The sequence below is a fragment of the Dipodomys spectabilis genome, unplaced genomic scaffold (genome assembly GCF_019054845.1).
Source record: "Dipodomys spectabilis isolate Male_0828 unplaced genomic scaffold, ASM1905484v1 ptg000002l, whole genome shotgun sequence".
Classification (NCBI taxonomy): Eukaryota; Metazoa; Chordata; class Mammalia; order Rodentia; family Heteromyidae; genus Dipodomys; species Dipodomys spectabilis.
In genome coordinates this window covers 21,752,729-21,768,594 of record NW_024870679.1, presented here as the reverse complement: position 1 = coordinate 21,768,594, position 15,866 = coordinate 21,752,729, and the positions used below count along the sequence as shown (strand labels likewise).

Sequence of the window (15,866 nt, the reverse complement as noted above, 5' to 3'; positions counted from 1 at the left end):
GAAGGAAGGAAGGAAGGAAGGAAGGAAATTTAAAACTTGAAGATATACTAATTGAGATTATCTAGACTGAGGAGCTGAAACAAAAAAATCAATCAGATAAACTACATAGAGCCTAAGGAAGCCTGTGTGAGGAGGTATCTATAAGCATACCAATATCCACATAATGGCAATCTATGAGGAAGAGAGAGAGAAAGACTCTAAAGAATATTTGAAGAAATAATGACAGAAAATGTTCCAGTGTAGTGAAAATATAAATTGTCTACAATATCCAAGAAGCTCTATTAACTTCTAGTGGGATAAACGCAAAGAAATCCACACCAAGGCAAATTATAATCAAACTGTTAAAAGAACACCAGAAAAACAACTGCATAGGCAAATATAAGTCACTATTAGTAGACTTCAGTGTGTAATACCTCATTTTCCTTATAGTTTAAAAGACAACTATATAAAGTAATCATTACAAATCTATGCTAGTTAGCATGACTTACAGAGATATAATTTGCAGCCTCAACAATAAAAAGGGATAGAGCTATGTAGGAACAAAAAACTATATTTTATCAAAATGAAATTTGATACTAATGCAAAAGATTATTATAAATTATGATGATATATAATTTCAGGATCACCACTTAGAAAACTCAGAAATAAAAGAAATGACAGGGAATTTAAGTGGTACACAAGAAGAGAGCTACTTATTTAACAGAAAGCTGTAATGGATAAATCAAAGAACTGAAAGTATATAAAACACAGAGAAAATATAGTAAAAGGTAGAGTGTAGCCCCTTTTTCCATAATTACAATAAATTAAAAATTTTTAGGGCAAGATTTGACAGGATGGATTTTTTTAATATAGTCAACTATAGGTGGTCTACAAAAGATTTGCTTAGAGACCAAGATCGAAACAAGTTGAAAGTGAAAGGCTAGAAAAGAAACTGAATGTCCACAATCACATGGATTAGCTAGTACTAGACAAAATAGACTCTAATACATTGTTACAAAAAACAAGGCATGATATTATACAGTGATAGTGATTTTAGCTAAGTATAACTATGCCACAATATTGTGAAATTTATGCAGTCATGTAATCTCAATAAAGAAATATTTTGGGGGAAAAAGAAATGTCCATGCATGCAGAACATATAGCAATTATAAATATATGTGCACTTAACAACAGAGCTCCAACATGCATCAAACAAAAACTTACAGAAGTGAAGGGAGAAAATGTAGAACAATGATAGTGTTCTATAGTTCACTTTCAATAGCAGACAAAACAATGAGACAGAAGATTGACAAGGAAACAGATATACTCAACAGATGCTAGAAATGTCCTTTGTATTATACATGGTATTACATCATATTAAACCCAGGCAATAAGATTTATTCTATTGTCTGCTTTTCTGCTTATTTTTTAGACTGTAATCAAAATAAACTGGAAGAGTATTCTACGTTTAGCAACAAATTTAAATGCATAGAATATTAGATGTCTAACATTAAAATTGAGAAAAATATGAAATTCATTTAGCCTTCTCCAAAACATTTGTTCATACAGATATATAGGAAAGCAGTGTAATCGTAAGGAATTAACATAACATTTCCAATAACACACTTTAGTTTTAAACCACCAACTCAAGTTTTAAAATAATGTGTGATCAAATCATTACATTTTGCCTAAATGTTAAATTCTTAGAATAGTTTAGCTAGTAGCTACCATTTTTCCCATAGTATTTCATATAAAAATTAAGATGACTAGGGTGTATTTCAGCAAAAACAGCCTCTATCACACTTCCTTTTTTTTAAAAAAAAAAAGTGCACTGCAGAAAAATAAACACAAGCAAGCAAAGAGAAGCAAGAATTTTAAGTTGTACTTTCTATTCTCATCTAGCATGCTGAGCTCTTGGCACACTAAAAATGTGCCTCCCCATTTTCAATTCAGTTACCATGAGAACATGAAAAAAATATCTATAAAGCAAAGAGCACACATATTGTCCTTCCAGGCTTCTAGCTATGAGAATAAAATTCCTCTCCATTTCTTTCTCCAAAGCAACTTAGCTCTACTACAGCAACCCTTTTACTCTCCAGACTTTTTAAAATTATTGTAAATGTGTGTTTTGTGTTTATGAAGAAACCGTAAACAGCTCTTTTTCCCCCTCTGCTATTATCTCCTGTTAAATTCTAACATCTTGTTGCTTTTTATTTTTTATTTGTGTTTATTTTTGGAAGTAGTGAGGTATAAACTCAGGATTTCACAATGGCTAAGCAGGCACTCTACTGATGGAGTCACACCGCAGGACCTTCTTCCTCGGGTTACTTTTTTGAGATAAGGTCTCAGTTTTTGCTCAGGCCAGATTGGACCTCAATCCTCTTTTTACAGTTTCTGCCATAGCTGGAATGACAGGTGCACCCTACCACACCCATCTTTTTCTGTTGACCTGAACTCTCACAGTTTTCCTTGACTGGCCCTGAACCATGATCTTCTCAATCTCAATCTTTCACATAACTGGGATGAGAGGTATGTGCCACTGAGGGTAAAGCGGGGCCCACAAACTTTGTTCCCGAGCTACCTCTGAACCAACCACCATCGTCCCAATTTCTACCTCCCCAATTCCTAGGATGATAAGTGTGAGCCACTAGCACTAGGTCTAAATTTTCAGTTGAATTACTGAAGCCTATAGGGTAGGTTAGTAGAAATGAGTCTCAGTAAGGATTTAGTTCCTAAAAAACAATAATTAGAAACTTATTTTCTTACAATGAAACTCAATCATGAGTAAGTATGCACGTTTATCCTTTCCATATTGATTTTTAATATTACTGGTTATAGGGAAAAATAAACTTACCCGTGACCCATTGCACCATTAGCTGGTTTTACTATAAAAGTTTTCTGTTTCCGTTTTTTCTTCAGTTCTTTCACATAATTCTGGAATTGAGTGTATTCAGCAGGGAAAATCCATGTTCGAGGAATAAAAGTATAATCCAGAGGTCTAGTCTTGATCATTCTACAAATCACAAAGAATATAAAGGACAATTTATATTCAAACTCATAAATCTTACTTCTCTGTGCTAGCAGTACTACAGAAACTTAACATGCCTCATTCCTTCAAGTATCCATTCATTTATTGATCTACGCAACAAATACTGTCATGCATCTACTATGTACTAGTCATAGGTCTAGACACTGACATTCATCTGTGGAAAAAAATAGACAAAAACGTCTGCCCTGTTAGGTACTAATTATGTATATCAATGATTTATTTGATTATACACTGTGCTGGGCACTAATGACAGTAAAATACATTAGCATGGTAACTGATTCAATTAATGGACTGATAGGCTCTTAATTGCAAAGGAATCTGGTAAGTAGAGTCAGGATCATAGGCAAGATAGCACTGTCGCTGTCATTAACTATCTAAGGGTGTGGGCGGGGAGTAGGAATGATTCATGGCCAAAGGTCATAAATATGATTTCTGGATATCAGAGTCATCCACAGGGAGCAATTTCTGGCTCATTTTTGTGCCACTGTGTTTCAGAATCTAACTCTTTTTTTGGGAAAAACTACTTGAAAGACTGAATCAATAGCACTTTTATTTATGTGACCACCAATACATGTGACTACATGGCTCGTATCTCCTGATGTTTGTGTATTTGCTGTAAATGTAGGCTGTTTATTTAGATATACAATTCAATGAGAATACATAGTATCTTAATACTGTGAAATGTCTACTTTTGATTGCCACCAATGTTAACCATATTGCACTTATCAATTCCCAATAAAAAATAAGAAAATTATGAGATATTTTTAAATATTGCCTCTTCAAAAGAAGACTTTTTGAAATGTATGCAAGTCAGAAGTGGTTCAAGTGATAGAGCACTAGTCTTGAGTAAAATAAACAGTGCCCAGGCCCTGAGTTCAAGCCTCAGAACTGGCAATAAGCAAACAAAAACACAGGTCTTTTATGTTTTTTTGTTTTTTGGGGGGGGGGGTCCGGTCATGGGGCCTGAACTCTGGGCCTGGGCGCTGTCCCTCAGCTCTTTAGCTCAAGGCTAGCGCTCTACCACTTGAGCCACAGCGCTACTTCTGGCTTTTTTCTTTTTTCTTTTCTTTTTTTTTTTTTTTTTTTGCTTATGTGGTGCTGAGGAATCTAACCCAGGGCCTCAGGTATGCAAGGAAAGCGCTCCACCACTGAGCCACCTTCCCAGAACCACAGGTCTTTTATGAATGAGCAGATATAGTCATCAGATTGGGGAAAAAAAATTTTAATGGGTATCCTAAGCTACACACTGGTGGCTCATGCCTGTAATCCTAGCTACTCAGGAGGCTGAGATCTGAGGATCGCAGTTCAAAGCCAGCGGGGGAAGGAAAGTCTGTGACACTCTTATCTCCAGTTAACCACCAGAAAACCAGAAGTGGTGCTGTGGCTCAAGCGGTAGAGCACTGGCCTTGAGCTGAAACGCCCAGGCCCAGAGTTCAAGCCCCATGACTGACCAAAAAAAAACAAAAAAAAGGTATCCTATAATCCTATATGCACAGAAGGAGAGCCTAAACTCTAACAGTAGAGAATACATCAACCATTTCAATAGCACAACTGGTGATTGATATAGTTATAATTCAAGTATTTTCACAAAGAGAATCCTACAAAAATGTAAGTATGTTGCAGAAGGAAACAATTACCAAGCCTAGCTATTTAATCCATTTTAAACCCACAAACTAATCTCAATACCAAATAGAATAATATTGACTAGCTTAAAAATTAAATACCAAAGACATCAAAATAAAGCACAGTATCAGTGCTAATGTTCTGTTTTGGTTTCCTACACACTTTTAAGTGTTTTTGTTATATTTAAGAATGATAGGAAATTAGATAAAGTTACACTTTTAATTAGAAAAATGTCCTTTAAACCTAACCATATGACAGGAGGGAAACTGGGAGAGCAAAATGTCTGAAATGTACTCATTACCTGACTTATGAAAACTAACCCATCTGTAATTTTAAAGTACTAATCATGTGGTGTTTATGTGGTATCATTATTTCACAGATATATTTTTTTTAACTTAAAGCACATACACATTCAAATGAAATACCTTACTCAACAGGGGTAAACTACCTCAAAAGAAACATACAGACTTTCTTAGGAATTTGGAAATCTGGGATAATTTCCACTCTGTCAGGGATTGACTCAGTAATATTAGACAAGTGGTTAACTCTATCTTTATAGTACTAGGCCATTACTTTTTAATCTAACAGAAACTCTTCTACCTTAAGGAGAGTTTGAAGGACCCTGGAATGGGAACTCGCCTGTTTGTAAAAGCCTACTAAAAGGTTCACCCTTACCTCTCTCAACCATGAAAACTATTGTTCTCTTCTCTACAGAGCATAAGAATGATCTTTCCAAATTACCAACAAGCCCAGTCTCCTCACCCTCACCTCCCCTATGTCATGCAAGATGAAGACAGTAATTCTGAACACTATCGCCCTTCAGCTAAACTCCTATCTCTGTGCCCCAGCTGCACTGGGCATTATTTCAGCATCATGATTATTCATGCTTTCTCCCTCCACATGACTTTGGCTCATGTTATCCTTCCTCCCTGGATGCTTCTTACTAACCATCTGCACTTTTAAACTCTATCTACCTTTCATCTATCACTTTCCTTATCTTGTCCTCAGGGCAACTCTCCCACACCTCCCTAATTAGGTCACAATAGCTCTCGTACACCAAGTTTAGAGCTCTGTGCCTCTACTTTAGCACTTAGAAAAGCTGCAGTTGGATAGTATGGAAATCATGTCTGTTTAATTAATTTATGTACCCAGAGGCTGGCACTGGGCCGGTATACAATAGATGTGTGGTAAATATGTGTTCTATGATGAAAGAAACTAACTACTCAGGCCCCAAACTTTCCTTTGAATCCCACTCTTGTAATCCCGATGGTCTTACAACCCACAGAATGTCATCCTGAAGACCTCTCCTCATAGCAGTCTTCTCCTTCTATCAGTTCTGTCTCTAATACTTTTCAATTTCAGCTGGCAGCATGGCTCAAGTGGTAGAGCACCTGTCTGATAAATACAAGGCTCTGAGTTCAAAGCTAGCACAAAAAGAAAAAAGAAAAACCCTTCTATTTATTCTCTCTTCCCCATTACCATTCTCTTGTGGATTATTAGATACTTCTATTTCTTACCTAGATATTGACAGTCATCTCCTTATAAAGTTTTCTCTCTGTGTCCCAACTACATTGAATTCATTATCTACAGTCCCACCATTACTAAAACTATTTCTCTGCTTAAATTCATTTAATAACTTATTTTTCTCAGAAAAAAATTATTTAAATGTTGAGGGGATGAAGAGATGAATGAGTGAGTGATGACATAAAATACAATGGCATACCTGGCTGGATCTTTGCATACACACCCAGAATTGTATGAGGCAGAGCCCCTCCACATCCTACATAGCCAGACAACCACTATAAGGGTCCTCAAAAATCATGCTGGCTGAAGCATCCATATGGTCTCTCTTGCCTCTGCTTGTCATCTTCTTATCTTCTCCTCAGGGTTCCATTTTGAATTCTAAGCTAGGAAGCCTACTCCAAGCTTCTCCAATCTGAGTCATTATCCTTGTCAGCACTACTGCCCAAACACAGCATCACCAAATCTTTTCTGCCTTGTACTTTTGTGGTATATTAAAATTAATGATCTCTGAAACATAGACTAATAAAAAAAAAACTACTGAGTTGCTGGCCACCAATATCTCACACTTGTAATTCTAACTACTCAAGAGGTTGAGATCTAAGGATTGAGGTTCAAAACCAACTCTAAGCAGAAAAAGATGCTTATGTCCAGTTAACCAGCAAAAAGTAAGAAGTAGGGGCATGGCTCAAGAGGTAGAGAGTTAGTTATAAGCGTACAAAGCTCTTAGTTCAAGCCTAAATTCTGGTGCGTGCACGCACACGCACACACACATACTCCAATTAGTAAATAGATGCATAATGGCATTTACAGGGAAGACATTAATGTTTCTGTAATAATAAACACATTCTACTGAACTTTCTCTAGGAATAGTCCTCTATAATTTTTTTTCAAATTCTGTTTATCACTCAACATTTCAAGCTAAAAAAAAAAAAGCCAAAGCAATCTAAACATTCACAGAAACAAACACAAGGAACGAAATCTATAGTTCAGTCAACAAATCACTAGACAGATTTTTTAGTCTATAGTCTTTCTATGAAATGTCATTATTTTAATACTAACTTCAGAGATAAATATATGTGTATATGTGCATATATAGCCCTGAGTGAACACGCATACATGTGTCTGTGTGTATGAATGTGTGTACATGCACTAATATAGTGCCTGTCATATGCTGGATGTTCAATAACCAATATGAAAACACACATACACAGCATATGATGAAGCAAACTAGTTTCTGCAAGGTTTAACTGACAAAAATATCCACTAAATGCCATATAAAGATTATTCCTTGCGGGTGGGGGAGGGGGAGCGGGGAGGATTGGGTGGGGGGGCAGGGGGAGGATAGGAAGGGATGGAAGGGAAACAAAGGAGGAGGCTACAATGCTTGATAAGAAATGTACTCATTATCTTGCCCATGTAATTGTAACCCCTCTGTACAGTATTTTCACAAAAAAAAAGAATGAAAAAAAAAGACTACTCCTTGAATTTTAAAACAAAAATCTATTACCACCAAGCACCAAATGTCTCAAGCCTGTACTTCTAGCTACTCAAGAGACTGAGATCTGAGGATCATGGTTTGAAGCCAATCCAGGCAGGAGAGTCTATAAGACTCCTAGCTACAACTAACAATTAGCTTTGGGAAACAAAGGTGAGGGAGAGTACTCAGGCCCTGAGTTCAAGCCCCAGGACCAGCACCCCCAAACAAGACCTCTGTTACTAAACATATAGCATGTTGTAGTAAAAAGAGCACCAAGATTCAGAACTCTAGGACATAATTCCAGCTCTGTTGATAAGCATTTGACTTTGTAAAAGCTACTCATTTTCCTGCATCTTGTATATACATTTTTCTAATTTGGGGAGGGGAAGGGAAATAACAATGCTGAAATAAAGATATAGGTTGAACCATTGTAATAATGAGATGTACAAGACACTATGTTGGGGCGGGGTTGGGGAAGAAGTTGGGGAGGTGAGGAGGCAAGAGATGGTAGGGAAAAAACAAAGAAGGCGTAACAATGTTCGATAGGAAATGTATGCATTACCTTACTCATGTAACTGTAACCCCTCTGTACAGTATCCTTACATTATATATATATATATATATATATATATATATATATATATATATAGCTACTCATTTCTCTGACCTTCAGTTACTTTCTTTGCAAAGTACTACTAGAGCCAAGGATTGATCAGAAATTGCTGTCTAAAATGTCATTTCTTCATCTAAATACCATTTCAAATCATTGCAACATTATCAAAGGTATCTCTATAATATCCATAAAATGAATAAGAAAATGAATTACTTGGTCATATTTCTTGCTAAGAAATCCTTCCTACAGATCTCCCCCATTCCTGGAAAATGGTTGATCCTCTGAAAAAAAAGGTAAATATTAATATTCTCACTAATTCCATGAGTACATTCATTTATACCACAACAGTTAAGCCTATCTTTCAAGATTTATGTTTTAGTGAACTTGAGATCTTTTAATTAAATGGCCTATTATTAATTTGCAGAATTAAAAAATCAGTGGTATTCAGAGAACAAAACTGTAAAAAAAATTTCTAAAGAAATCAGAAAAAAGTATTAAGTGGTAAAGTTCTGGGGCCTGTGTTGGATAAACGGCAAATTATTATCAAAATAGTTTCAAGAATACTAGATTTACTGAAATCATACATATAGGCATTATAAAACAAAAAAGTAAAAAAGAATTTCCACTATTTGCCCCTGTTGGTCACTGGTGTACTAATACTCTAAACTAAGAGAAGATAGGCTGCATAAAATATAAAATTCCTTGTACTGGTTTTTTAATTTGATGTCCATCTTCTCTGTGTTACATTATATAAACAAAGGCAGACTGCATTCATGTAAACCTACACCTTGCAAAGTATTTTCACATCCTGAACTCCCTATGTAATCTATGCTATGTTACCCAAGTTTTAAGTGTGATGAAAGAAAATTTTTTCCTATCAATTCTTAACTAAAGAAAGAGGATACAAATTGAACTTGAAGAGGATGCAGGCTTCTGGCTGGGAGGCCACGTGACTGGGTATCAACAAAACAGGCTATTCAAGAAACTTAGAACTGAAATCTACTCTGTCAACAGATTGAGAACCTATTAGTTAAAAAGAAATTACAACTTGAAAAAAAACAGATCATGTAACTTTCCTTCCAGCAATAGTTGACCCCAATGAATCCCCTACCTGGTAATTTTGCAGCTCTGAAATCTTCTCCTGCTGAACAGCAGAGTCACACCATATGAGGTTACTTGTTTCATCCTCATCAGGAGTTTTCATAAAACCCATTTCATCGATGACTAAACGAACTGCAAGTACATAGTTAGGTTACATCGAAATTAAAAGGCTGAAAATATAGTCATTGTGCAAAAACTTGGAAATGTGTAAATATGAAGAGATATATTATAGTTCATGATATTTCATTTGGAAGATGCCGATTGGCTATAGCATAATCTTATTTTTCATTACAACAGTTTTATCCAAGACCCTAGCATCCTCAGTGGGAAATGACAGCTACGTTAACTTGTTCCAAAAACATCTGTAGCTTCAATTTGTTCAGATTTATCAGGTCCACAAAACCAGTAAAAAGGCACTTAATTATAGTACAGTGAAAACACACAGTTAACTAAGCCAACACCTCTACTAAGGAAAATGTACTTTCATAGGCTTTCTTATGACCAAGAGATAAGCACAAAATGGCAAAGGTAAAAATGGGCCCTGATCATTATACTTTCCACCTTCTTAGTTCAAATTATTTTGGGTACTTAACAGTCTACTCATGAAGTCCTGAGGCAGAATTCAAAGAAGAACTCTAGATATTGGCCCACCTCTGCTCTCCACAGTGTAATCATACTGTAAAGTATCATATTCAAAAAACAGCTTCCTTTTGAGTACAAACAACATGTTTATACTCTCTGATCCAGAATTCAGTTCACATATTGACATTTTTTTTCTTTCAACAAATTTCCAGTTTAAAATTAACAGGAAGAATATACTTGGGTAATTTTTGAATTCCAGTGGAACTCTGAGTCTTAACAGAATGTTTATGTACATAGCAAAGTGTCAATGTGTTGTTTTTAAATGTTTTATTTTTATGTGCCTCCTGTGTACATGATGTGGAATCAGCTATCTATACAACTTAACTTACATATGAAACTGATAAGGAGTTACCAGTTTGCTATTTGCTGGCTAGGAGGAAGGATGTACTGTACATGCAACACTGCCCAGTATACAGGCACAACAGTGCCCGAAATATAGGCATAGCAGTGTCTGGAATACAGGTTCACAAAAGAGAATCATGAATGGGGGTTGTAGAGGTCGGGGGCGGGGGGACTGTTTAATTGAAAATGTTATTTTTCAAAAGAGGTAAGGTGAAATCCAAAGTTGTACTGAAGCCCCAGGCCTTCAATGTATAAACAGCTAGGAGTTGAGGAAAGAGTTATTCCTCTCCTGCATTGCGAACCATCATGCAGATTTGGTTTTCTGGGCTCTGTGGCTATATAGCTTTCATACCTAAGGGCAGGGCAACATCAATATAGCCAAGGGACTCCCTCAACTGGCTCACAAGCAGAAAATAATGACAAAATCAGAATGGCATCTCCAAAGAGTAGCCCTCAGTAATGAGACACATTGTCTATGTCTCTGAGAAACAAGTGGAAAGATTGACAGGATAAATGGCACTTTTGGCAGTTAGCATGGAAGTATTGTAAGTTGTACCCTTAACTCTGGGTCATCATACATTCACAAACCTGTGAATTCTAGGACCATTCAGGTCATGCCAGAATTTAGGAAATGTCTGTTCTTCACTTAGAGTCATAAAGACAAAACTGCAAAGCCAGGCATATGTAAATCTCTTTTATTATGAACATCAAACCTCAGAGCTGGCAAAAAAAAAAAAAACAAACCTGAGCGATGCAGACAAATACAGTGTCTACACTTCACTTTTTGTTCAAGAAGGCTACTAAAATGCATTTTTATCTGAAATTTTAGAAACCCCTTAACACAATTTTTAAGTCTATCTTCCCCCACTACATAGGAATAAAAACCTTCTAACATGTAAAAATTTATACAAAAGCCATTTTAAAGATCCCTTACATAAAATTCTCTGAAATCCAACACAAATTTAAAAAACCCAACTAGTTTTCCCAATATCTCATGGTTTGGAAGAGACCTACCAATTTCAAACTTTGTCCCAGAAACATTTGCTGTAATGATCCCCTTCTTTTTCTTCTTTCTGGCTTTCCTTTTCATGCTGCTTTGATAAGCTAATTCTGTGTTCAGTTCCAAGGGAGAGGTTCCTTGAATAACTTTAAGAGAAATGTAAAACAGCCAAATATCACTCACAACAACATAAAAACACAAATCCACATCAGAAACACAGTAGTCCCCAGTAAACAAGGTAAAATTATACATTAGGATACTTTAAATATTCACAAGTACTTCTGAATACTTTTAGAAGACGGAACAGTAATGTCTGTAACATATTCAGATTTTGTAAATGTGGTTTCATCTTGTGTGCTTACCTCCTTCCTGAGGCAGAGATGGCATTATGACATGTGCCAACTAGTGAGCAGAGGACTGCACGGTAAGAAGTCCCCAGGAGGTCTGGATGTCTCACATTAGTCTAAGTAGGATACGGCCCCAAATCACTCAGAGTACCTATCATATTATCTGGGTAGAATCCTCGGATTTCAAGACACTTCTATTATGGCCTCACAAAATACCTGTAGGGATTTTAAAACAGAATCACTTGGAAAACAGCAAAATTTTCTGATACATACCAACACTGTTTTCTTAAAGCCAAGTAAAGACAAAAGTTACTATGCTCAATCAACAGTATGTGTTAATTTATTAAATCCTATAAAATATGCCAACTGATGGTTTTTTTTTAATCCTGTAAGTACACAATCTCCACAATCTAGTGGAGATGTTATAAAATCATGTATCATTTTCAAACAGCAAATAGCATGCGTGAACATTAACAAAGATGAAATTCATTACCATTTATTGAACAGTTAGTATCCAAAAATTTATATTATACTATTTAACCTTTTAGAAAGCCTGTGCAGAAGTTATTTGTGTCTATTATACAGATAAGTAGTGCTTAGAAAGGACAAATAGTTTTGTCTGTCTTTACAATGCAATTAAATGACATAAGAACCGAAATGAAAATTACCATTTCAAAGGTGGAGTTCCATAACCAGGAACCCATACAACATTCGACTAAATACCTAAGGCTGGGAAGGTGGCCCAGTGGTAGAGTGCATGAGGCCCTGCATGAAGCCCTGGGTTAAATTCCTCAGTGCCACATAAGCAGAAAAAGCTGGAAGTGGTGCTGTGGCTCAAGTGATAGAGCACTAGCCTTGAGCTGAGGGACAGTGCCAGGCCCAGAGTTCAGGCCCCATGATCAACCAAAAAAAACAAAAAAACAAAAAAAAAAAAAAAAAAGACCTCAATACCTAAACCAAAACCATGATAATGCTTTTTACAAGAAACAATAAAATAACTACCAGGATGAAAATTGCTTGCTGAGAGAATGCAAAGCAATGATTTCTTTGTGAGAGGCCAGTGAGGAAGAGTTAGTAAAAGATTACATTCGAATTATACCCCAAAAATTGAAACAGCTCTGAAGGGCACAAAATAGTAGAGGTCACTGGGAGGATGATCTTATTTGGGCACACAAGAGAGAAATACAATAAAATTGTTTATGGAATGAACTACTTTGATTTAGCTACATCTAAACATGATCTACAGTCTACTATGTGTATCTCTGTTATGTGTATATAAACCTGGGCATCTATGTGCTGACTATGATATTAGCAAGGCTTTACTCTCAACAGTCTATGTTCTTCCTTCTGAATATAAGCATTTTTAAACTCTTATAAAGCATCTCTAAGTGTAATATAAAATTATTATGACAAAGGTCTGAAAACTTCTCAGATTCACAAGATTTATAAAATTCAGAAATATCCAAAGATTTGGTTATATAGAATGAGTCATACAGCTCATACCGAATATATATTATTAATAATTTCTTTAATCATGGTTAAAAATTTTAATGAAAATGTGAAGTTTTAATCCTAAAATATCACTTTTACTAGAGGAACTTTCCATTATAGTTCAATAATATAAAAACCAATCATCGCTGGGTGCTGGTGGCTCATGCCTGTAATCCTAGCTACCCAGGAAGCTGAGATCTGAGGATTACAGTTCAAAACCAGCCTGGGCAGGAAAGACTGTGAAACTCTTATCTCCAATCAACCACCAGAAAACAAGAAGTGGCCCTGTGGCTAAGTGCTAGAGCATTTGCCTGGGTTGAAGAGCTCAGAGACAGCACCCAGGCCCAGAGTTCAAGCCCCACAACCAACAAAAACACAAACAAACAAAAAACTCAATAGTCTATTATTTATTATTTGTTACAGACCAGCAATGACCAGTCAGTGTACAAGTATTTAAGACAGAAACAGAGACAGAGAGACAGACAGAAAGGAAGGCAGGGAGGGAGAGAAGTTGAGAAGGAGGGAGGAAAGGAAAAGAAAAAAGGAAGGAACGATGGAAGGAATAAAGGAAGAATGAAAGGAAAAAAGACAAGCAACAGCTACATGAGAAATTATAAACCCAGACTTTGGTTTCAGTTCTGTCTGATTCACTATCCCATCCACTGAGCGCCACTACTTTCAGACACCATGCTAGTGTGCTATGTAGAACTACAAAAACTTTGTAACCTTTCTCTATAGAGTACATTCTACAAAACCTGCTGTGTTCTGATAATTCACAATAACTATAGAACCAAAGCAAAATCACTGTAAACAGCTCTAAATTGATCACTCAGTTCCCCATTCCAAACTATAAATGGACTAGATCCCTTCTTGGAATAAAAGAGTAGCCTGAAGTTTCTGCAGGCTCTTTGACACTTTGGGGAGATAACTATTTGAGTTTAGGAGTTCTTGTCCAACATCTTGTTACTGGAGTAAACAAAGGTCCCCTTGAAAGTGTCAGGAGTACTTATTACATTAAAAGTAGGTGACAAAGTCAACAGAGTTTGAAAACAATGTTTGTGCAACAAAAATAGGCTCCAAAAATAGACTTGTTACTTTCTAACTTAAAATGAGACTGACAACTCTGATTTGTATGGAGTTCAAATTAGAAAGTGTATCCCTTCTCCTATCCACAAAGATATTGGAAATCCTTAAAATTATTCTACCCATATCTACTTAATTTATGATTTGATGAAAATGTTTAACCAACTGAGGACACTAGTGTATTATCCCACTTCCAATTATTTCACTCTATGCTATGCCACACATTTATTTAAGATGACCTATTTCTCAGCCCATTTGAGTAAACTATAGTTCCTTTTCAAAAGCAGGAGGTATGTTTTTAGTTACCTGTGAAATACTTTAAGCCAGTGGTTTCTCAGACTGACTGTAAAATAGAATCACCTGACGAGCCTGGGCCACCTCAGGACTCTGAAGAGCCTGGCACTAGCATTGTGAGGCTCTTCACATCCAGAAGTACAGCCCAAGCTGAGAACCAAAACAGTCAGACCAAAACAAAGAATAACCATAAAAACAAAACTAAAAATAACTAGAAGGTATCAAAATCCTGATGACTAGTTCAACAAAACAAGTTGAGGAAAACAAGAATTAAAGACAAACAGAAAATAATTTCTAAGTGAAAGAAATAAAGATTTCACTTTTTGCAAGAATCAATTTCTCAAACACGCAAATGACAACCATGAGAATAGAAATCTCTAATACTTGTAGACATACACAAGATTGAAATTAAAACCAGACTAGTTCCCACATATATGTGCTTTTGGCTCTTCTAGTCAAACTACTACCATCACATATCCAGTCCAGATTATGTGGCCACATTGCCTTAAATCATCCTCGAATCAGGCGTAAAAAAATTAATTCCTCCCTCTATTGATCTTTATTTGTATCCCAACCACCCCCAATATCTTGCTTTCTCCATTCTCAGTGCTAGAAGAGTCCCAGTCTGTTTCAATGGGCACTTCTTACTGACTGCTGTGCTTTGAACATTATACCCTTTCAAAATGTATGTGAAATTTGGAGGGGTATTAGGCGGTATGCCTTTAGGCAGTAATCAGGTCTTGAGGGTTCCTGCCTTGTGAAAGGCATAGAGATTCTTATGAAAAAGATTTCAGACTGTGCCATGCCTTTTGTACTTTTCTGTCTTTTACACTGTATGAGAGCACAGCATTCAGCCCCTCCAGAGGACACAGTGACAAGGCGACCCCCTTGGAAGCACTTTGACTATGGACAGCCACAAGATGCCACCCTCCAACCTTGACTAGGGACAATGAGTTAAAAATCAATGGATATAGTCAGGTTGCTCTAAGAAGCAAATACAACCATTTTCCATGTATCCCTTTCACATTTTTAAGTGCTGAAAGATAAGAAAGTATCAAAAGAAACTCTATCAAAGAAAAGCCAATCTGAGGGGTGAAGTGATTTCAGTTTTCTACTTGAGGAATAGGTTTTAAAAAAACCCAGAAAATTAGTAATTGGGGTTAAGAGATAAAGTAATCCTCTGCTTTATCAATAAAATATCTGTAGTTCAACACAGCAGGTTTCCTTTTAGAGCTTTCTGCCAAAAAATTACAATAGACTTCAAAATGCACAGCTGCATGGTTGGTAAACAAATGGCATCA

General features: G+C 36.2%; 1 protein-coding gene across 2 annotated transcripts in view; it reads right to left on the bottom strand.

The window, feature by feature from the left end:
- Ttll7 (tubulin tyrosine ligase like 7) overlaps positions 1-15,866 on the bottom strand; it is a 123,416-nt gene that overhangs the window by 73,540 nt on the left and 34,010 nt on the right. For both annotated transcript variants that reach the window (XM_042683111.1, XM_042683119.1), the window contains exons 3-7: positions 11,713-11,913; positions 11,365-11,496; positions 9,377-9,498; positions 8,479-8,546; positions 2,834-2,992 (exon numbers count right to left, since the gene is read on the bottom strand). In XM_042683111.1, the coding sequence (XP_042539045.1) occupies positions 2,834-2,992; positions 8,479-8,546; positions 9,377-9,498; positions 11,365-11,496; positions 11,713-11,737 (506 nt within the window). In that variant the 5' untranslated portion in view covers positions 11,738-11,913. The remainder of the gene's footprint in view (positions 1-2,833; positions 2,993-8,478; positions 8,547-9,376; positions 9,499-11,364; positions 11,497-11,712; positions 11,914-15,866) is intronic.